The 23,127-nt window shown below is 44.3% G+C and overlaps 1 protein-coding gene across 2 annotated transcripts in view; it reads left to right on the forward strand.

Moving 5' to 3' along the window:
- TTBK1 (tau tubulin kinase 1) overlaps positions 1 to 23,127 on the forward strand; it is a 133,932-nt gene that overhangs the window by 79,497 nt on the left and 31,308 nt on the right. For both annotated transcript variants that reach the window (XM_048482559.1, XM_048482568.1), the window contains 3 exons: positions 1,348 to 1,567; positions 2,415 to 2,590; positions 5,087 to 5,645. In XM_048482559.1, coding sequence (XP_048338516.1) covers positions 1,348 to 1,567; positions 2,415 to 2,590; positions 5,087 to 5,645 — 955 coding nt within the window. The remainder of the gene's footprint in view (positions 1 to 1,347; positions 1,568 to 2,414; positions 2,591 to 5,086; positions 5,646 to 23,127) is intronic.

Genomic DNA, 23,127 nt, shown 5'->3' on the forward strand with positions numbered 1-23,127 from the left:
TCTCAAGTCCATATTCTTCTACAAATAATAAACTCAAATTTGCTATATGTATATCCTGCCCTTCTTGCTGCTCAGGACCACCAGTGAATTTCTGGGTTGAACAGAAATGTGAACCCAGATATTTCTGGTTCAAATCCAGCCCTTGTTCCAGTATAGTGTCCTTTCTGCATCTCTTACAGCTGCGGAGAGGCCCCCTTCCCAGTGAGTGCTGGACACGCCCTACTGGGAATACTTCCTTTATCCTCGTCTGTATCCCTTTTCTAAGGATTGGGCCTTTTGGACCACTTAGATCTTAGACCTCTTTGGGGTCACCACCAGTGAGTGCATCGCTGTGACCTCTTCCCATCTGTTTGTTTTTCCTGTTGCTCTGATCCTGTGTCATGGACTCTTGTGACTTTGAGAAGCCTGTGCCCTACCCCTTTTCATTCCTCAGCTGTAACATGTGTAGATCCAGATCTTTGTTGCTGCCACCATGTAATTCCACTCTATTTGTTGTGACCCCGTTGCTGGGGACACCAGTACAGTTGCAACCTACTCCAGGGTCTTTTGTCTGCCTCCTGGCCTCTGCCAGAACCCTTTGGGAAATGCACTAGTGGTTCCGCAAGTGTACCGGAGGCCAGCTGCTGGCATGAGGTGGTCCACAGGATTGATCTGGGAGGTTAATAGGTTCCCAGTTTCTGAACTTCAATGTTGATTATGTACCATCAGTGACCAAACTGATTAGATCTATTACTGCAACATATTAGAATCCTTCCTTGGCTGAATGAGGAGAATCTCTTTGGTATGGCACAACTCCCAAGTAAAAGGTTATGGTCTATTACTGGTTTTGGAAACCTCTTAAAGGTAGCTTTTGAACTTTACCAAACTTGAATGGTGAGTAAGTTTCCCTTTTGGGTCACAGATCAGGGTCAGTTGTGTTCCCAGGACACAGTTCTCTTGATGGATTCCTTATCTTTTAGCTGACTTATGGTGACTTCATAAGATTTTCTAGACAAGATGTTCAAAGGTGGATTGCCATTGTCTGTCTCCACGTCAAGTCCTTGATATTCCCTGGATGTCTTCCATCCAAATACTTGCCAGGATTAAAGCTGAGAGTGTCTGACTGGGTCAAGGTCACCCGGGAAGTTTCTGTGGCAGAGTGGGGATTTGAACCTAGGTTTCACTTATCCTAACACAGTCCAAAACAGCTACTATACTACAAAGTGTTCTCTGTGTTGATGCATTTTCCATAATGTTGGCTACTTTTTGGTGGGAGCTTTGTGGCACTACTTGAGGTGGAGTGCTTAACTCTAACTGTACAATAGCCACTGCTTTTATCTCACATTTTGTGTATTGCCTCCCCTTCAGTGTTGTTAACGTCACTCCAGTTCCTGGAGATTTACTTCGTGAGAACACAGAGGATGTTTTGCAAGGAGAGCACTTGAGTGACCAGGAGAATGCTCCTCCAATCTTGCCTGGCCGGCTATCAGAGACCCTAGGCCAAGCTCCAAACATTGCCTTCAATGAAGGGGAGGTTTGGGAAGAGACAGATGTGAACCGCAACAAACTCAGGATCAGCATCAGCAAAGTAAATCTTTTGATCTTATGGGATGTGTCTTGTTCTCCCCCCTACTCTCTTCCCGATTTTAACCCTGGGAGAATCTTCACAATTAGTAATGACAACAATAATAGTTGTAGAATTTCTAACAAAGCGAGTGACACATTTGTGGGTTTGAAGAGGCATCCCTCCTGCTTTGGCAAAATTTTATGTTTGTCTATACATGTGTTGTAGAGGATTATTGCCATGCAAGTGACCCAAAAAACATGATAAGAGTCTGAAATTAGGTCTTTCATGAATTCTGCATTGCTGCAGTGTGTCATGCCAGTTTTTTGCTCTAATTCAGAATCTTCCAGCAAAGACAGTGGTGCTTGCTACATTTCAGAAAGCATGGATTATCATTGTTGGAAGGCCTGTGGTGTTCATGCTGTGTTTATGGAAGTGTGAGTAGGGGTTGTGGCTCAGTAAAAGAGCTTCTGCTTTTTATGCAGAAGGTCCCAAGTTCAATCCCTCATCTTTAGTGGAAAGATCTGTCAGCAGGTGATTTGAAGAACCTCGGTCTGGTCCCAAGAGGGCTGTAGCCAGTCTGAGTAGACATGATGAACCTTCTAAAAGTCAGGGTCATGTGTGTGAATATCTCCTTGGCCTCATGCACATAATCTATTGGATTGTGACTTTGGTGGTTCTTTGTGTTAAGCAAGGCTGGCCAAGACATATAATCATGACTATATCATCCTGGGTACAGTCTGCCCACTGAGGATGAATGAGAGATTGGGTAAATAGCTTCCAGGTGGTTGCCTATGCTGTGCTGTCTGGAGCATCACCCCGCCCCCAGCTGGATTCATGGATTTTTCTTTGGGTTTTCTCTCTTTCACAGACACAATGTTTGGCGGACGAAGATCAGAAAAGCGGTGTGTGCCCCAGCTCCCCTGTCAGAGCCCCACCAGACTCCCCCACCACTCAAGGACGCTCCCTGAGATATCGTCGAGTGAACAGCCCTGAGTCAGAACGCCTCTCAACTGCCGATGGCAAAGCGGATCAGTACGAACGGAGGTTTGTTTGATGGTGTCTAAGCTTTTTTGTTGTGGCTGTTTAAAGTTCAAAACTTTTAAGTAAGTGTAAGTAAAAGTAAATAGTAGGTATACAGGTGAAAAATAATTAATTCCCATTTCCAGGAGCCAGTTTAGATTTTTTGCATCCCACTTGCATTCTTGTTAGGATGCCTAGAGTTTTCCTATTGATCACATCTTTGCTTCACACAACATCTTTGTACATGCTGAAGATTATTTCCCTGGGTTTGTAGTGTCATCCAGTCAACCACAAGGAGTAGGCTGCTTTAACAATTGTTGGAGTTTTCTGATGTTTGAGAGTTCTAGAAATCACATAATTTCTGAATCTTGTCTCTCCAAGAATATATTCCCAAAGCTTGTAAATTAAAACATAATAAAAATATAAAACATTGTCAAAGTTATTAAAACACACTATTCAAAAACAGATACAGGCCATAAAATAACAATTTTAGACATTTCTCAGGCTAAGGCCCTTTCCGCACCGCAACGGTGCAGGGGTGCATCTGTGTAAAAGACGCCAACGCACCCCCCTGGAACCATTCACATGGATGGTCCCAGGAGGGCGGCAGGCAGCAGTGCAGCCTTCGCACAGGCTGCGCCGTCCCTGAAAGCTTACCTCATCCCCTGGCCTCCGGCTCATCGCAGAGGCCAGTGAACATGCCCCCACAGGCTGGAGCGACGGCTCTAGGGTCGCAGGCCAGGGGGGCGTGTCCCCTGGCCTCTGCGACGAGCCGGAAGCCAGGAGGCGAGGTAAGCTTTCAGGGATGGTGCGGGGGACATGGCGCCTTCCAGCTGCTGCTGTTCGTACGGCAGCGGTTGGAAGCCGCTGTTTCTGGAAAACCTCGCTCGGGGAGCGAGGTTGGGAAACAGCGGCTTTGCGCCGCTGGGGGGGAGCGAGGGCGGCGCTGCTGCGCCCCCTATGCAAACAGCTCCCTAGGGACAGCATTTTTGCCATCCCTAGGGCGCTGTTTTTGGCCCGTGCGGCAAGGGCCATAATGTTCAAGTGTTTTTTTTAAAAAAAAGCCTCTTTAATTTATAGCCTGGGTTTAGGCCTGGTATCTAAAAAAGGAGTTGTGTAGGTGCCAGATGACCCTGGAGGGGAAGGGCCTTCTGCAGGTGAGAGCCAACCCTGACAAACCCATGTCTGGTTGCCACCCACCTCACCTCTGGAGAGGGCACAGAGAACAGCACTTGTGAGGCATATCTTAACTGGCAAGCAGGACAACCTGGCAGGAGATAGTCATTCAGGTACCTTGGTCTCAAGCTGTTTAGGGCCTTAAAGGTAAGAACCAGCCCTTTTAATTGTGCCCTGAAAGAAGTTGGCAACGAGTACAGATTTTTCAGCACCAGGATATATAGTCCCCACCTATGACAGTAGCTCGACTGCTGCATTTTGGGCCAGCTGCTAGTTCATATTCTTTGACCAATAATGCTGCCTACGACCCTTCTGCTTGGCCCTTGACTTGCCTTCTCTTTTGTTGCCTTAAGCAGTGCTATGTCATTGTCTACCATATTATTGGTAGCTTCATGCTAGACGTATTTTAGAAGTATACAACTGAAGCATGTTCATAGTTGAAATGGAATTTGATATACTTGCACTGAAATGAAGAAAGATGAGGGGGAAATGCTATATTTGGCAACTGTAATGAGCTTGATAAGAAGAGAATCTAAGGGCTGTATGTTAGCAAGTGGCTTTTTAAAATGACTGTGTTATTGTTTACGTCTTTTAACTTATGGTAACCTGCTTTGGGAGTCCATTTTAGTGTAGGGACAGCATATAAATATTTTAAACAGATATAACATGTTTAAATTAACAATGCTTAGTCATTTTCTGTTATTTAAAGGCAATTTTAGCTCTATTCATTTTATTACATTTTATTACATAAGCCTGGGACATCATTAACATTTATAGAAATCCTTTAAAAAAAATCAGTTTGCCACAGACCACACACAGCACATTTAACACAACCATGAAAAAGTCTTGCAACAAGGAGTGCTACATGTTGTGAAGCCAGGTAGCGGTTTCTTTTGCAAGACTTTTTCTGTCAACTAACAATTTGGACTGATTTCTGGTGGGTTTTCTGTGCTGTGTGGCCGTGGTCTGGTGGATCTTGTTCCTAACGTTTCACTTGCATCTGTGGCTGGCATCTTCAGAGGCGTATCACAGACGGAAGTCTGTTACGCAGAGTGTCCAGAGAGAAGGAAATGTTTGGGGTATATATTGTCCATGTCCCAGGGTGGGGAACCAATCAGTAAGTGTTTGGGTGGAACTTGTTATGCAAAGATGTGGTTGATAGTATTGTATTGCGGGTGGGGCTTATGGCCGTTGCCTTCAGAAGGATTTGCCATCTGAAAGACAGGAACCACTCACCTTTGCTGCATATAAAACGAATATTGGTATCAGATTTTAATAATAGCTCAGTCTTAAGTCTTGAGCTGAAGGACAGTTGGCTCCTAAGACATTTCCTCTTATTTTCAGATCTCGAGTGGATTTGCCTGGCTCTCCTTCTCGGCTCGTGTGTTCTTCCCAGCCAGCACAGATGCTGTCCATTGATACTGGTCAGGTAGACAGGCAGGCAAGTGGAAGAATGGATGTGTCTGCTTCTGTGGAGCATGAAGCGCTTAGCAACGCTTTCCGATCGGTGCCTCTGGCTGAGGAGGAGGACTTTGACAGCAAAGAGTGGGTTATAATTGATAAAGAAACAGAGCTGAAGGACTTCCACCCAGGTGCTGAACCAAGCACATCTGGAACAACAGATGAAGAGCCTGAGGAACTGAGGCCCATTGAAGAGGGCGAGGAGAGGAGGCGTTTGGGACCAGAACTGGCAGTCAGGCCAAAAATACACGATGGGAGAATCCGCGGTATGCAGCCTGTGGCTGAGGAGGACAGTTCCCACAGACATGAAGGGCATTGTCAGGGTGTATCTGACAGCAAACATGAACATCCACCAGGAAGCCCTGCACAGTCCCCCTTACATTCAGCACCAGCTATCCGACAGCGGAGACGTGAATCCGAGCCTACTGGTCCTGAGAGACAGGTAAGATGTGTAATGGAAACACTGCTCATCCATTTTGTTATTTATCATCTGTTGTGTTTGTGTAGTTTAGAACAATCACCTTATCCAGGACACTCCCCCCCCCCTTAATCTATTATACAAAGGATGCAAATGTACTTCTCAAGAGACTCCAGATTCCAGAGGTTTGTTATTGGTACTAGAGTTATAGAACCAGCACCAAGAATGTTGCACAAATTGCCACCTTGGATGTAGGTTCTCATGACCCTTTTGGAGCAGTGATGTTGCTGTTTCTATTGTTCAGTTGGCTGTCCATTAATTAGGGTGAGGTGGACAAGGAGGAATTTAACTGGCCACAGCAAAACTTCTGGAAAACTGAACTGCATTAGTTAAGTGGTAGAATTTGTTGAAAAATATTTTCTCCATCAGTATGTGATTTTAGTATTTGTGCAAGCAGAGATATATTTTAGCACTACCTGTAGTACTTACAAGGAAATGGATTTTTTTGCAAGCATGCCTTCATGAACTTAAAGAACCCGACAAGGTTTGCCTGGCTTCAAGTCCTGCAAAATTGGGAATGGAGGCCAAAGCCTTTCCGCTGTTTTTGCCCTCTGCACTGGTCTTCGGAGGATTTTCTGCCTTTGAACATGAAGAACTCATTTAGTCTACATGGTAAATAGACTAACAATGCAATCCTATGCAGAATTACTCCAGTCTAAACCTATTGAAAAGAATGAGTAACTTCTCTTTAGGATTGTACTGCAAAGGATTCATTCTCTGTGAATCTGCCCCTTTAAAACAAACTAACTGGTGGCCATCACAAAATACAGTGGCAGTGAATTTGAGTGAAAAGCTTTGCTAAAAATGCAAAGGACTCAGTAAACAACAATTTCCAGAGATATTTTCCATAAGAGGAGGGAACTTCCTGTTTATAACATTTCAGAATCCAGTGAAGGCCTGAAAAGCAGCCCTTCTTGTGCCTACTTCCCTCACATGGTTCTGCTGGAGTTTTAGTGAAGAAAGGGCTAGGACTGCTGAAAATGGATTATGCTGGTTTACAAGTGAAATGAAATTTAAAAAGTACTTAATCTTGGATCACTTAGTATTTCCACCCTGCTTCACTATTAATCTCAACAGTATCATTAACGGAAGGAAAGGGTAGGGATTTTGGGCTTGTTATTTTATTGTTGGTTTTAGTTGGGGGTGTGCAAATTATAATTAACTATTATTACAAGCCACCTTGAACCAAGAGGAAAGAGCAAGAGAGGTATAAATGTTTTAGTAAATAAATGGAAATAATTTGTAGTGACATCTGAAATACAAAAAGTGAGGTGATGTGAGAAGGCTTTCTGTGGTATTTTCTGCATAACACATATACAGCTGTTTTGCAGAACTAGAGTCAGGAGTGACACGTTAAATATGCTGCTTGAAGAGTTCTCAGGGTACCTCTTGCCCTGCTACACAGGTACAAAAGCTATTGATGGGGAACTATTTTTACTGTGGTCCACAGTCAGCTTAGATGATGCATTTAAACTAGAGGACGAGTGAGTGTGCTGCCATGTTTTGTTAGGCTATCTTGTTAGTCAAAATAACAATCCATATTTTTCCTAATGGTTAAATATGGCTGCCATTCAGATTGTTTACAGAATAATTTTTTTTAAAAAAAACAACTTCCTAAAACATCTTCCTTCAAATAGACTAAAGGGTCATTACTTAAATAATTTATGTGAAGCCTTTGGAGTGTTCTAAGTGCTATTAAGTGCAAACTGTATAGGGGAATGTTACCTATCAGATATAAAAGAGAACTGTGAATGATTCCCTGTTACATTCCTAATGTAAATTTAAGTGACTCAGTTCCTTGCCAGGCCTGTCAAATATGCATATGTTCCTGTTTCTTGGTGGTTTGGTTGAATGATCTGTATTTGATAACTCACAGCACCTATTAAGATTCACAGCTGAGTTTTAGAGAATTAAAGACAGCTCTGCAAAACGAATCAATATTGTGCTACATAAGTTCTAGTGGCCCTAAGCCTGCTTTCTCTGTTGTGAGAGCAATCCTGCCCCAACACCTCTGTGTGCCCCAGCTTGGAAGGGGAGAGGATTTCTAATATCCAGCTCTTCATAGTTCCATCAACCCCTGTTCTGTGCTGCCAGGAATGAGCTCTCCTTCCTTCACAAGATGTTGGTCTCATCTCCTTCCTGGAGCAGCTGCCAGTCAAGAGACAGGTCCTCATCTCTGGATAATGAGGTTTCTTTAATGTTCTGGGAAATTACAAAAGCAGTTCTTAATATATAGATGAAAACATGAATGTGTGAGGACTGAGAAAAGAAGAGCTACGTTTTGCCACTGACACAAAGGGGAGGCATTATTATGCTGGAGAACAAAGGAAGCCAGTCAAAGGCAACTAAAAGCCAAGTGGAAGGCTAGATTTTAACAAGATTTTTTTCATCCTGGGTGCATGCACAAATGCACACGCACACGCTCAGAAAAAACATAATATGATATCTGGAATAGGAACCTACTTTCTGTGAACCTGATTAATGAACGCTCCAGCTGCCATGGCTGATTATTCCAACAACAAAAGAGTTTGAGTGTGAATCTTTAAACTTTTTTTCTTATCAATGAAAGCACATCTGTAAAAAGGAAATGGGGTCTATAGATTTATCATGAGAGAGATACCAGATTCTGCTGACTGTAACCACTGGATTGCATCAGGAGTGGTTTTGTTGCCAGGTTTCCCTCCCTATGGCCTGGTTAATTTAAAACAACTGCCAGGCAGTGCTGCTTTTCCTTTTTAATTACACCCCTCCTATAAATTTAGCAAGTACCTTGCAATTTAAAAAAATGATAGGGTACTATAGAAGTGGGAACCATGAGGCAGCTTTTGTCACCTATATTTTGGATATATGTTGATATCACTTGGGCTAGAAACTTGCTCTTTATGTCACAGAAGCTGAAGTTTTTAGGCATCAGTACCAAGGATTGTATAATATTCCATCTGGATGCTATGATGGCTGGTAAGCATTCCTGTTTATGGGACAATGAGTACCTAGAATCATGGAGTTGGAAGAGACCACAAGGGCCATCAAGTCCAACCCCCTACCATGCAGGAATACACAATCAAAGTGCTTCCGACAGATGGCCATCCAGCCTCTGTTTAAAAACCTCCAAAGAAGGAGACTCCACCACACTCTGAGACAGCATATTCCACTGTTGGACAGCCCTCACCATCAGGAAGTTCTTCTTAATGTTTAGGTGAAATCTCTTTTCCTGTACCTTGAACCCATTACTCCTTTTCCTTGTTTCTGGAGCACCAAAAAATAAACTTTCACCATGACATCCCTTCAGATAATTAAACATGGGCTATTATGTCACCCCTTAACCTTCTCTTCTCCACACTAAACATCCCCAGCTCCCTAAGCCGCTCCTCAAAGGGCATGGAATCTTGACCTTTAACCATTTTGATCACCCTTCTCTGGACCCATTCCAGTTTATCAATACCTTTCTTGAATTGTGATGCCCAGAACTGGGCACAGTAATCCAGGTGAGATGTGACCAATGCAGAATAAAGTGATACTATTATGTCCCTCAATCTAGACACTATGCTCCTATTGATGCAGCCCAGAACTGCATTGGCTTTCTTGGCTGCCGCATCACACTTCTGACTCATGTTCAGTTTCTGATCTACTCCTAGATCCCTTTCAAATGTACTGTTGTCAATCCAAGTGTCACCCATCCTATATCCGTGCATTTCATTTTTTTCTACCTAAGTGTAGTATCTTACATTTACCTCTTGAATTCTGACCCTGTCCATTTTGAATTTGAGGCCATTTTGAATTCGGACCCTGTCCTCTGGGGTATTAGCTACCCCTTCTAATTTGGTGTCATCTGCAAATTTGATTAAAATCAGTGCAGGATCTAGGTTAGTTCAGAGTTACTTCCAAGTTAGTTCAGAGATACTGTACTGGAAGACTAGCTGTGGAAAAAAGCAGAAAAGCCCCACAGATAATCAGTTGCAAATAACTGCCTCAGTGCCATAAAAGTATGGTGGAGTTTCTGTGTCATTACCTTTATGAAGTATCCACATAATCCCATAATGGTACTATTGGAAGTACAGGCTGCTTTAATAAGCTTTTTCTACACTGGGTAGATTTTAGGAAAGATGGAGCTTGAGAGAATTCATCCCAGTGAGAGCCCCATTGGTAGTAACTAGGCAGTATGTGTATTATCTCATACAGCTTCTAGTGTAAGGAAAGATGGTTGTTTTTTCTCTGGGTTAGCTTGTGAAATTAAGAGGGAAATTACTAAGATCCCGAGACTGTATAAATGCTTAATCTTTTGCAGCAGGTCATGTGGAACTATCCAGTGGTGGGATTCAGCAGGTTTGCACCACCATAGTTAGTTGGTCCTGAATTTATATCGATACCTGCATAGTCTCCTTTTCTCTACTAATAACATTTTATGTTAATCAGAGTTATAGTGTAAGAAAGAGACTAGTCACAATACTTCTTAGGCTTTTATTACTTCTAGCCTGGTCCTACGCATGTTTACACTGTGAGGCTTACTCCAAGGTAAAAGCATTTATTGTGACAACCTTAGTGTGATTTGTAGTAAAATTCAGCTGTGATCAAAATCATGTCACTGTTGGAAAATGCTGAGTCTTACCCTGGATCCTAACCACATGAGTTATATTACTTTCCACTGCCTCAGAGTTAGTGATCTGATGAAGTTTGTACTGATCCATAAGTCCCAAAGGTCAAATCAGTCTGTAGTTTAGAATGAGTTTTTCTGTGATGTTTAAATAAACATTTTAGCTTAACGTATGATCTCCAGTTATATTTCTGAGCAGAGTATGGTATATTAATTAGTCTCAGACTATGATCAGGGTGACCCAGGTCTGAATCTGCTATTTATACTATTTATACTAATAAATTTATACTAATCCATGCCCGGGGCATGGGGCGTATTTATACTAATCCATCCCTGGGCAAGCAGTGAAACTATCACCCTGGCATGGCGGTGGACTCACCCCCATAGGCCAGGCTTCCTCAACACCTCTCACCTTGTCAGGGACTGGACTGATTGTGGAGGAGGGGATCTTCTGCCCAGCCTTGGTGTGGCTTGCATGCCTCTTTCTCTGACTCCTGCTCTTGGCTTGCACCAGCAACCCATCCGCCTTCAATGTGCTGCCTGTGCAGAGGTGGGTGGGAAAAAGAGTGCCCAGGAGGACGGGGCGCACCTGCTGGTGCTGCAGCACCCAGATTGCCAACTGGGAAAGGCTAAGCAAGAGCCCAGCACTGCCTCTCAATGCCCTGCTTCCACTGTGCCAAGGCTCCCAAGGCTGCTACTGCCGCTACATGAGATGGCACAAGGTTCCTGCTCCCTTGGGCGGCTCTGGGATGTTTGCGGTTCTAAGCCACTCCCCCCCACGGGAGGCCTGACCCCACCACCTGCAAGTGGGAAACAAGGCTGTCGCTGCTGCGTGACTTGGGCCAGCCAAGGGGCCAGATCGGGTCACATGTCTGGGCTTGGTATGCTCTGGAGTCCTGGCCAGGACTCGAGTTTGGGGAGGAGGTGGCAGAGCCCAGTAGCCAATCTGCTGCGGCTGGGAAAGGCTGGCTTTGGGGCACAGTTGAGAGGGGCATCCCAAAATGCCCCCCCCCCGAAAGTGGCATCTGGGGCTCGAGCCCCCGCTCCCCTATGTCCTTCCTAGAGACACCATTGCTTCCAAGGAAGCTCACTGGGCAACCTTGGAGTACACACTCTCTCAGTCCTGCATCCTAACCTACTTCACAGGGTGGTAGTGGTTAGGATAAAACGGAGTATGAGTGAACACTGTTGTAACATTGTTCCCACTGGGGGGGTAAAGCAAGGATACAAATGTCTAAATGAACTCTGAGGTAGAATAAACTGTGGTAAAATATTGCTGTGAAATATAATGTTAAGCAATTAGATTCAGGTCAGTTTATATATATCATAAAGTAAGCAATTAGATTCAGGTCAGTCAGTAGAATTGTTTTCTGTGTTAGGCAACCTTGCCTGGCAAGCAGAACATAGTGACACCCAGTGGTCTGAAGGCATCTGGAATAATTATTTGTTTTCTAAAAGCCAACTTAGTGAAGGAATTGCTTCTTTTCTTCAGCTCAATAGTCATTGTTTTCTTAGGTTTACCAGGTTACTCTGCTACCTTTTTCAGTATTTCCTTTCTGCCCAGTTCTGAATGGGTCTACCAGCACTGTCAGTATCCCAGCTCTGGATTTAGCTACCCTGTCGCCCTCTTACTGCCTGGCTCACATTCCCCAGCTTCCTGCCAGTATTGCATGGTCCTTCCTATTCCTTAGATCCCATGTGAGATTCTGCCCCAGTCCTATATTCCCCTTGATTTCACATTCCTTGAATTTGCGAAGTGACCATAGGCAAGCGATCTACAAAATGAACTTTGAGATGATTGTCGTAAGAATTACAGCAAATGGTTCAAATGGCTGCCATGTCCAGAACTCCAGGTACAAGCTCCGTCTCCTTCCTCAGTCTCAGCCAGAAGAGCTCTCTGCTCCCAAGAGTTTTATCAGTTCCCAGTCCCTGCCCCCTTGACCTGGTCAGTCTGAGTCAAGGAATCTTCCTGCTGGATCCAGGAATTGTCTTCCTGATGTCCTTCTAACAAGTTTTAAGTCCTTCAAATCTGTCATGCTTGCTTGGAGAAGGGGGGGGGGGACCTTAACCCATCCCACTGTCTCTCACTACCTGTATCAGCCTCTCTACAGGGTGGCTGGGCAGGGCTGGCAGTCTGCTCAGAGAAAAGAAAAAATGTTTAAAATGTTCCCTTTGACCCTCAAAGGAAGGGGGGAATTTCTTCACACCATATGCAAGTGTTTGTCATCATATTAGCCTGACTAAGTAGGTGACACTTTAATAGATTAAAACTGGAGGTTGAGTGATTGTTATTTATCCTTGTTGTGTCCTGATGATAAATTCAGCCATGCAGGAAGCTGGCACTGTAGTGTTGAACTGTAAGTGGGGCAGAAGTGCCTCAGGGGTAGGGCTGCCAGCTCCAGCTTTGGAAAATCTAGGGGCAGTGTCTGAAGAGAGGAGAGGTTGGAGAAGGGAAGGAGGTCAGCAGGGGTTCCTTATCATTTCTTCACTTCAATTTCTCCTGGTCATACTGTGGCATACCACGAGTTTGCTCTCCAAAGCTGCCATTTCCTCAACAAAAGCTGATCCTTCTAACCTGGAGATCTGTTGTAATTCTGGGAGAAGTCGAGGCCCATCTGGAAGGTGGCAACCCTACAGGGAAGGGTACCAGACAGCTTTACAGAAATGAACAGAACTATGGGGGGAAAGTTCAGCAGGTAGCATGTCTGCAAGCTCCTAGGTGATCTAGTCCTATTATCTCAATTTTTCTGACTCAATTTTCCCCTCCTCACTCGCTTCCAACTGAGTCTGGCATTGCTTCTACCCTCTGAGGGTTCATTCCCGCCCCATCCCCATGAGAACATTAAAACTTTTACAACAACGTTGCCTGAACAGAAGAAGGCTCTTTTGTCTCCACTCCTGAAAGTATGAAATTAGAGATAAAGACAGTTCCACTGGTGGTTGTGGTAGGTGGCACCACAAGATGTTGTCTAGAACCTACACCATATTTTATTTAAGATTCTGGACAAAGTCAGATGCTGACTGAGACTACAGTCCCTATGCCAAAGCTCTTATAGTTGCATTAATTCAATGAGGAATTGTTTGATGAACCTGGAAAGGTCTCATATTTTTCTTATTAACTGTCAAAGGCTGTTATGTTTCCAATAAGGTATATTTTTAAGGAATGTTCAGTGCCAGAGGCCAAATGGTGCCTGGAGACAAAAACCCCTATGGGTGCCCCCACTCACGCGGAGCCCTGCTTACTCATGAGTAAGCGTGGCTTGCTCGTAAAGTAAGCCCCACTTACTCACGAGTTGGGCTCCAGCCCCTCTTCGCTACCTGAAAGCCAGGCGCGGGGGAAACTCGCGCCCAGCTTCTAGGCAGAGAGGAGGGGCTGCCCAGCTCCCCTGCACTGCCTAGAAATTGGGTGCGAGGGAAACTTGTGCCTGGCGTGAAGGCAGGGAAGAGGGGCTGCCCGTTTGGTCACGTGGAAGGCCATCCGGTGTCCCCCACGTGACCAAAAGGCATACGCCCAGGAACATGGGGTACCCCATGTCCCTAGGGCCGTATGCCACTGTTCAGTGCAGTTTAGAATCAGAAGTCAATAGACAGCAAAGAAGAACCAGGGCTACTAGTAAAGATAGTACACAACTTGAAAGAAGTGCCTCAAGTAATAATAATTGAAGAAAGTATTATATACAGTGATGAGGTGCTATTCAGAGAAGCAATAAAAAGTGATCACTGCTGGATGAGACAAAGAGTCAACCTTGTCCATCATTCTGCTTCCCACAGGTGACCTGGAAGGCCCATAGTTGTTACCTGAGGGGTAAGTCCTGTGGGTTTAAATAGCAGAAAGCATAGGTCGTTTCCCCACTCACTTTTTGTTGTGTGGTAGTTGCGGCAAATAAACTGGGGACCTGCTGCATTCCCCACTACCTAAGCGGCAGCAACGCAGCGGCCCCGACTATGCCGCTCTCCGTCCTCCTCAGCGCGCGTCATTTCTCCCCCTGGATGGTCGAGCAACATTTCTGAAAACCCTGTGGCGACCGCGGGGGAGAGCGAGGCAGTGGGGAAGTCGGGGGTCACTGCAGGTTTGAATTTCCCACTGCACATGGTGACATGAACCAATCAGGGCACAGCGCGGCATGCGCGATGCGCACACAGCATTTCCTTCCACCATTTTTTTACCAGGAAATCACTCGTCTGCATGTCGCTTCAAGCGCACGCAGACACAGCTTATTTTCATTGTTCATTCAGAACATTCATCTCATGAAATGGAGGAGAAAGGAAAGCGGGCACTTCCGTGTTCTGCAAATTTTCGCGCTGCAGCATGACAGCCAATCAGAAACCATTTTTTAAAAAGAAAAAAGGCATTGCTTCAATTTGCGATGACGACTGTGCGTGTCGACGTTTTGTTGACGATTTCAGGGTTTTTAAAAAAACCAATTTCCTCCCACAAACCGGCGCTCCAGCCAATCGGAACAGAGAAGCGCCCTGCTGAAGACCACTGAACGCGCAGTTGTGGAGAATGCTGCATGTCATGAAGCTCGCGGCTGCCACGAGGTTTACTACAGGGACAAGCTATGGTGGGGAGTCAGACCTCACGCTCAAAGGCACCGATTCAAAGGCGCGCGGTTTGGCTCAATGTTATTTTTTAAAGTGGGGAAACGACCATAGTTTTTAGCCAATTCTTCTGAAACAATAGAAAGGTACTAGGACAGATTGCAGGGGGCATCTAGAACTTTTGAGAGATTTTCTGTTGGCAAGGATTTGGATCTTGCTTCTAGACGAGTGAGGAGCTTTGATTTCTCCAACCATGGATTCTGTCAGTGGCTGCCGCAAGACAGGTACTGGGGTATTTGACTAGTATATTCAACTGGTCTTTTGAGCAAATTGGTTGTCAAATAGATTAGTTTTCTGCAGTCATTGCACTTTAGAAGCTATTAGACTCAAATGCTCAAAACTTTTTTTCATATCTTTCGCTTGCCTCAGCTGAGGACAAGATTGTAATATATTTTATTTATTTAAATATTTGTTGCACTTTTGACTTATGAACACACAGGCAGGTAAATGTTTTTGTAAAATACCACACCATAAATTAAAACAAACCAGTGAGACAAAGATAGCTAACTAAACAAAACAATGTCTCGATTTAAGGTAGTGCACTGTAGTGAGTAGAATGTCTAACCAGGATCAGTGAGACCTAGGTTTGAATCTTCAGTGTGCCATGAAAACTTTCTTCATGATCTTGGGCCTGTCACACTGTCTCATTGTAACCCACCTGAAAGAGTTGCTATAAAGATAAATTGAAGAGAGGAGGGCAATGTACGCTGCTTTGAGTCCCTTCTGGGCAGAAAGGTGGGATATAAATGAAATAAACTAAATGACACGGGCAGTATTGCACTTTTTAGCCATCAGAGCATACATGGGCTCTCTGGAACAGAAGTCTCATGGCTTGATACCTAAATGCTAATAGGAAAACGTTGAAGTGAACTCTCCTAATGAGGGAGCTCCACAGTCTTGGTGCCGCTGCAGAGGAGTCCTTGTCCCACATCAATAATCATCATGCTTAGGATTATGAGCTCTAGGTTGGGAAGTATCTGGAGATTTTGGAGGTGGAGCCCGAGTTGGGTGGAGTTTGAGAAGGGGAAGAACTTCAATGGGGTATTATGCCATAGAGTCCACCTTCCAAAATGGCTGTTTTCTCCAGTGAACTTATCTCTGTCACCAGTGATGTCCTATTATTCTATGAAAAAGTTAATGTTACAGTTGTACACTAATTTTAAGCAATGTAGTGTCATAGTTGCTAGAGGGGTGAATCCTTTCCCCTGAATTTTCTGTTGTGTCCTTAAATTAATTGATTTGGACAATTCATGGTAGGGGACAGGGAAGAGTAAGCCTTCTATAATTTCAATGGCATACTGTTGTGAACATCAAGGATTTCTAAATAGTGGACTTTGATGCTTGTGCTTTTGGGGAAGGAAGAAAGCCAGGGAAGATCAAGCTACTAGTATGTGAAGAACAGTATCATATGCTGGTCCCTGCAGGGTTGACACCAACTCACTTTGCTTTCACTGAAGTCTGTCTATGTCTGCCCTCTCAAGATCCCAGTGAAACTTATAACAGTTCAGAGGTTAAGTGTGTCTTTATGCTAGATGGGATGTCTCTGACCTACGATGTGCCTGCTGCTGTGTAATTGTAAAACTTGCAGTGGCAGCCATTTGGCAGTCAAATGAAGCGCTGCAGCTCAAGAGGTGGGGGTGGTGGCGGCTTCCTTTTAGCTTGGAATAGCATATTGATTCACTTGAAGACTGAATCTTTCTAAGGCAAGATTCCACTATTATACCTTGTCTCACTAAAAGAAAGTACTCAAAGCTGAATGAATCCACAGCTACCTTCTGGACCTTCTTGCAGTGGAATACTTTATTGCGCGTCCAAGTGCCTCGTGCTCCTTAGTCCCCTTCAGTATTGATAGGATTTAGTGAGTTACTTTATCAGAATTCAGTTTGCAGACTAAAGCGCCATTTTGAGAAAGAAATTCTTTAAGTTTAAGACCATATTTCAGCTGTGCCCACCATCTGAATTATTCAGAACTGGTGGGCAACAACAGGCAAGTTTCAGGTGATGAAAATACGTATACAGTCATCCAGAGCATTGTTTAGTTATTTGATAAAGAGCTTTAGTTTAAGACTATTAGACTTATTGTTGTGCCCACCATTCTGAATTATTCAGACTGGTGGGCACAACAGGCAAGTTCTACTAATAGTCTTTAGAAGCACTAAAAGGCTCTTTTATCAAGGTAACAAGCTTAGTGCTGCACAGAATGAAGGTTCTGACCCAAGCGGCACAAGTGGCGCTTAAAATAACTTTTAAAATCCTACCAGAGAGTTGGGACTTTGAATGGCGGAAAGATGCCACTGTCATTTCCTGCCGCACCACCATGACTACATTTTTTCCTTTGGCTGAGGCATAGTTTAGTTATTTCTAATACTTAATTTTAACTCACAGCCTTTGCTCTATCAAATGCAGTCAAGTAAAATGTCCAGTGGAACCTCAACACTCAGTAACCCATGGGTGAGAGTGAGGAAAGTGGCCACATTTGGGGAAAAAGTGGAGGACCATGGCACCTTGCTTTGGAGAAAGAACAGGCCTCTCACTTGTTATAGGATACTGTTGTGCCATTTGCCCCTAAAAGGCTTTCCCCAGTAACATGTGTTAGCCTAGTAAGGGGTGAACCCAGAGGCCATATTAATTCCCCATAAAGCAAGTGTTTGCTCCCCGCCAGTGAAGATTTCTGCAGCATGCACAGCACAAACCAGGAGCGAGTCAAGTCTTTGCCTGACACCTTTTCCTCCACTCTTCTTGGTCTTTTTCAGTTGGAGGAGGACAGGCATTCTCAGCACTCCCTCCCGAGGTACAGCCCCCTGAGAAGACTGGCGTCCTCCGTTTTCTCCTCCTCAACCCTGGAGACAGAACAGTACCCTCACCTCGGCGGCACTTTCATACAGCGCAGCCGTTCGGCGGAGAGCAGCCCCGTGCGCATGCCCCACCGCAGGCACATGCCCCTCACAGCAGGAAACCACAGACTCATGCCTTCTGTCCTCCGCATTTCCAGATCCCAGCTCCAGCAGGTGTGGGCCCGCTTCACACACAAAACATAGCCTGTGCCGGGGGAAGCAGCAGCCTTTGTAATGCAATAATAGAGCCCACCTGCCCTCGAGTCACCATTTAATGCAATACTGAATCCCAGACAACTTTGACCTAAAAGGTACTGTAACTTCTATGCCCCTGTGAGAGAAAATGCAGAGACTAAGAACACCCACCTTCCTAATTCTCCAACATGTCGGGCTAGAGGCTGTATCCTGATTCAAGATGAGAATGCCAACAGTGGACGTTAACGTGCTAAAGGGTTTACATCAGGGCTTCATGGTGACAACCTGCAGCTGTGGGGTGGTGACTTCAGGGCTGCCTCAGTGAACAGTCAGAGACTGCAGGGCTCGAGGAAAGAGGCAGTGCACATACAGCTGTCTTCCCAGTCTAAAAAGATTAAAAAATCTGTGCAAATGTCTGTGTGTTGATCTGTGATGCCAGGCCACATACGGAGACCTTCCCCTCAGATTTTACTCAGCCCTTGATTCATGCATGAGAAGTCTGAGTCAAGAGCTCAGGAGCTGAGAAGGATTCACAGCAGCCTATCCCCTTTGACAGGCCAAACTGCAGTACTTTTATTGCAGCTTGTGTGTCACGTACAAACTGCATCCCTTGGTCTCCTGTGGCTTTGCTTTTATTCTGTAACTATTTTAGTCTATCCCCCCTGCATATATCCACCTGTGTTTATTCTTCCCCAACACTGATTGGCAGGCATGATGATATAGCAACAATTTTCATCTTAAGCCATGTCTCACCCTGGTGTCAGGAACTGGGAACCTGCCTGCCTCTTGCCTGGTCCGGCTTTGTGTGTTCCTGAGATTAAGCAGATTTTGTGTTGGAGAGGAAACAGTGATTATACTGATTCTTTCGAATACAAGAAAACACAATACCTGTTCCTAGTCATTCCAACAATACTGGGTTGTTTTTTGTTTGTTTAAGAATGTGATCCGTCAGTGTTATAGAACATGATAAAAAGGCAGGATTTTCATTTGCTACATTGCTGCTTGCCGTTAGCTATTTGGACTGCATTTCCTTCCAGGATGCATTGTGTGGAGCTAGAAAGAATAATCTTCACATGCTCTAAAATGAGTGATGAAACTTGGTAAGCCTCAATCTCAAAGGTGCCTAAATTTGTCAAAAGGCACGCAACCCCCCTGCCGATATGACTCTATCTGATGTGAATCATCAGGCAGCGTCAAATTTCTCTGCTGACCTAAACCAAACATTTCCTTCTGACTTTATGGAAACCGGCATACCCTGAAGCAAATGCAAACAGATATTTTTAAGCAGGACAGGGATGCTGCTGCTGCTGTGATGAACTGCAGAACAAAAGCCATCAACTAAAGGAATTTAGTCAGTTCCAGGTAGACATAAAACACTTGAAATTTTGCAAAGAGGTCTAGGATAGAAGTTTGTTTGGTGTCACAGAGCTTTTCCTTCTAACCTTTCTGGGGGCTAATGGTGAGTGGTCTTAAATGACAATTGGTTTAAAGCCCTTTTGCTGAAAAAAGTTCTTTTTAAAAAACAACCACCTGTGTCTTCTTGATGGGAGCTTTCTTTCAGCCATGCTTTCCAGGGGTTTCAGGCAGCCGAGACGAATAGCAATCTCTCCTCGCTAAAACCAAAGCTGAGCGGCTTTTCCCCCTCATACAGTCACAAGATTCTATGATTATATAACTATGAGCTGGTAATAACGTTCTTCCACTATTAATTCATTTTTTCCCATGTAAATGAAATTCAGACTTAGAAACAGACTCTAGTATGAAACAGTGAGCTGTCCACACTTCTCCCCTTTCAAAGTCCTTTGTGATAGCAAGCCCCAAGAAAGGTTTGATTCTCATGTAATGTTCGCCCTCCATAGAGAAATGGCTATGAAGAATGTTACAACAAACTGTTAAAGCCATATGAACATTTACAGAAAACTATGTGAGGAGGAGGTGGCGGCTTCTTCTGGTTCCTCCTCACTCTCTGTTGCAGATTCATGTACCTCTCCGTGGGCGTGGTGAAATTTTGCATGAGGGCTGATTCAAAGGTGATGTGAGGGTGGATTTTGTACACTTTGTTCAGGGGTAGCATGTGCTCTGAAAAGGGCAGGCCTCAGCTTTAGAGAGGCTTGTTTTACTGATGGATTTCCAGGCAAGGTTTTGCAGCTTGGGGCACGTTTAAGAAGCTGATAGTAATTGGAAGGGAGCTTGAGCAAACCAATTTCCACACGGTCTTCAGATTTATCCCCCCGCAAACCAATTAATGCTCAGCTGGCCTCAACTTTCAGCCTCTAATTGTGTTTAGTCCTCTGCAGGTGTGTATTTTTAAAGCATGTACAGAGTCACTTTTTCTACATGCCTGGGATGCCCCCAGAGTATGCAAAAACCTCTGGTTTGGCTACGGGTGGCCTTGTTTTGTCTCCTGTTTGCTAGGCCCTTGATCATCACTAACAGGTATAATAGATAGTCTCAGCTCCTAGAATGGGTGGCACCAAATTAGAATCATTTTAGTGTGGAGTTCTTCAGTACATGGGTCAGGATCCTCAAGTGGGTAACGGACTCATGTGCTGGGCCACAAGCTCTTCTGGAGCTGCCACTTTTTTGCTGCTAGTGTGGCAGCAAGCATAGCACATCTTTTGCCTTTCTTTGTGTGTACACAGAGATATCAGGAAAATGTAGCAAGCTCACTCAGTGATGGAGGCAATTCCTTTGTAGCACAGTCAGGGACCCACTTGCATTTTAGAGGGTCTAAGCACTTTCTTCAGAATAACTGAACTATAGATAGGGTTGCCAGTGCTGGGTTGGGAAATAGCTGAAGATTTTGGGGGTGGAGCCTGGGGAGGATGGAGTTTGAAAGAGGAGAGACCTCATCAGGGTTCAATCCCATAGAGCCCACCCTCCAAAGCAGCCATTTTCTCCTACGGAATTAATCTTTGTGTCTGGAGTTCAATTGTAATACCTGGAGGTTGGCAACCCTAAATATAAGCCAATCAGGATCCCTGTCTGTGGGAAGAGGGAGAAAATGGACCACAGGATTCTCTGCTAGGTGCCAAGGCCTGCTCATCAGTATGTTCATGATTAAATTGCATTATTACTGTGAATTTTAAAAGCATTTGTTAATACTTTTTATACCTCAAAAGCAAGTTAAAAAAGTATTTCATTTCATTTCATTTTTCTTCTTAAATGAATGGATTTGTGCCTTTGACATGCATACCTAGTACACAGGCTGATTTAATAATTTAGTGCTTTCTAACAATGGCCAAACAGTATATAAGCAGAGATGCAGGTGCTTCCTGGGTGACTCATATTCAATCTAAAACAGAGAAAAGGGCGGCTGTCTCACTCCAGCTCTCCCCGTGTAACACTCTGATGGTCAAAGATCAGCAAATCAGCATGGTTGACATTTCTAAGAAATGAGATAGGAGATGTCTGGCAGAAAATTGGCATGCTTTTGAGTCAGAGGGCGCTTTTCCAGGTTATGGGTTATTTCTCACTGTGCATGCTAATTGTGCACCAAAATAATCCATGCACTTCTAGGTCTGCAATCCTATGAAAGTCACCCTTGGACTCAGGGCTTACTTCTGAGTAATATATATATATAAGGTAATATATTATATATATAAGGCTACTAATTTCTAATCAGAAACTACATCGTGTACAAAGCTGCGGTGAAAATGAGATTGTTTAATTCAGCCCTTTCTGTTTCTATATTTTAGTATAGCTTTTTCTCTTGTCATCATACTGAAAACTCCAGTTCTAGTGATCAAAGTTTTGCTTACACAGCGTGCACTGCAAAAAAAGCCCCAGCTGCAAAAAAAAGCCTTTTTTCCACTGCCAAATAACTTAAAGATCAAAATACCTCACTGAGACAAACTTGATTTGAAATTAAAGGAATGTCTTGCCAAAAGGGGAGGACATGTGAGGTCTAGAGCCTTGGTCAGCCTTTAGTTTGTCAGAATGTCAACATGATAGTCCAAACTCTTTTTGCAGCGTTTGTCGTAAAGACCAAAGGATCTTCACACAGGCTATGACTGCCAACCTGCAGGTGGAGCCTGAAATTGTTCAAGAGTTACAAATGAGTGAAGGATTGGAGCACCTTCCTTATGAGGAGAGGCTGCAGCGTTTGGGACTCTTTAGTTTGGAGAGGAGGCGGCTGAGGGGGGATATGATTGAAGTCTATAAAATTATGCATGGGGTAGAAAATGTTGACAGAGAGACATTTTTCTCTCTCACAATACTAGAACCAGGGGGTATTCATTGAAAATGCTGGGGGGAAGAATTAGGACTAATAAAAGGAAACACTTCTTCACGCAATGTGTGATTGGTGTTTGGAATATGCTGCCACAGGAGGTGGTGATGGCCATTAACCTGGATAGCTTTAAAAGAGGCTTGGATAAATTTATGGAGGAGAAGTCGATCTTTGGCTACCAATCTTGATCCTCTTTGATCTGAGATTGCAAATGCCTTAGCAGACCAGGTGCTCGGGAGCAGCAGCAGAAGGCCATTGCTTTCACATCCTACATGTGAGCTCCCAAAGGCACCTGGTGGGCCACTGCGAGTAGCAGAGTGTTGGATTAGTTGGACTCTGGTCTGATCCAGCAGGCTCTTTCTTATGTTCTTATGATCTCCAGACTGCACAGATCAGTTCCTTTGGAGAAAATGGCTTGTTTGGAGGATGGTCTTCATGGCATTATATCCCCAGCCCCATGAGGGCTTTCCCCTCTCCATACCTGGCCTTCCCCGACAACCCTAACCCTGAGAGATCAGTTTGTCTTAGTGTGTTATTTATTTTCTCAGAACCACAGAGTAATGAATGTGAAAGTTGCTCTTCATAAAATGTGCACCAAACCTTATAAGCAAAATCCTATAAGAGACCACAGTTAAAATTTGTGCTAACTCTGTATGCAAACTTTGGTCTTCCTATCCCCACAGCTCCTGAGAACATCGTCTGCTCTACGTGGTGTCTTGTCCTCCTTTCCTTAAACAATATACAGGTCCCATTGTCTTTAAGCCTTGGGCGAAGTTTTTCCCCCCTCTGGGCCCTGTGTGAAATTTTACCCTTTTCCTACCAGCACCACCTTTTCTTCCCACTCTGCTTCTGAAAACCCTGGTTATTCATGCCACTTTCCTTCAACTGCTTTGCCTCCAGATCTTTTTGGACTTAGCCCTTCAACCCTAATCCCTCTTTGTTCCTTCTTATCAATAACATACAGCCCTGCTTTCCTGTAGCTCTTTGAATTCC

Source organism: Sphaerodactylus townsendi, linkage group LG01, assembly GCF_021028975.2.
Source record: "Sphaerodactylus townsendi isolate TG3544 linkage group LG01, MPM_Stown_v2.3, whole genome shotgun sequence".
Taxonomy (NCBI): Eukaryota; Metazoa; Chordata; class Lepidosauria; order Squamata; family Sphaerodactylidae; genus Sphaerodactylus; species Sphaerodactylus townsendi.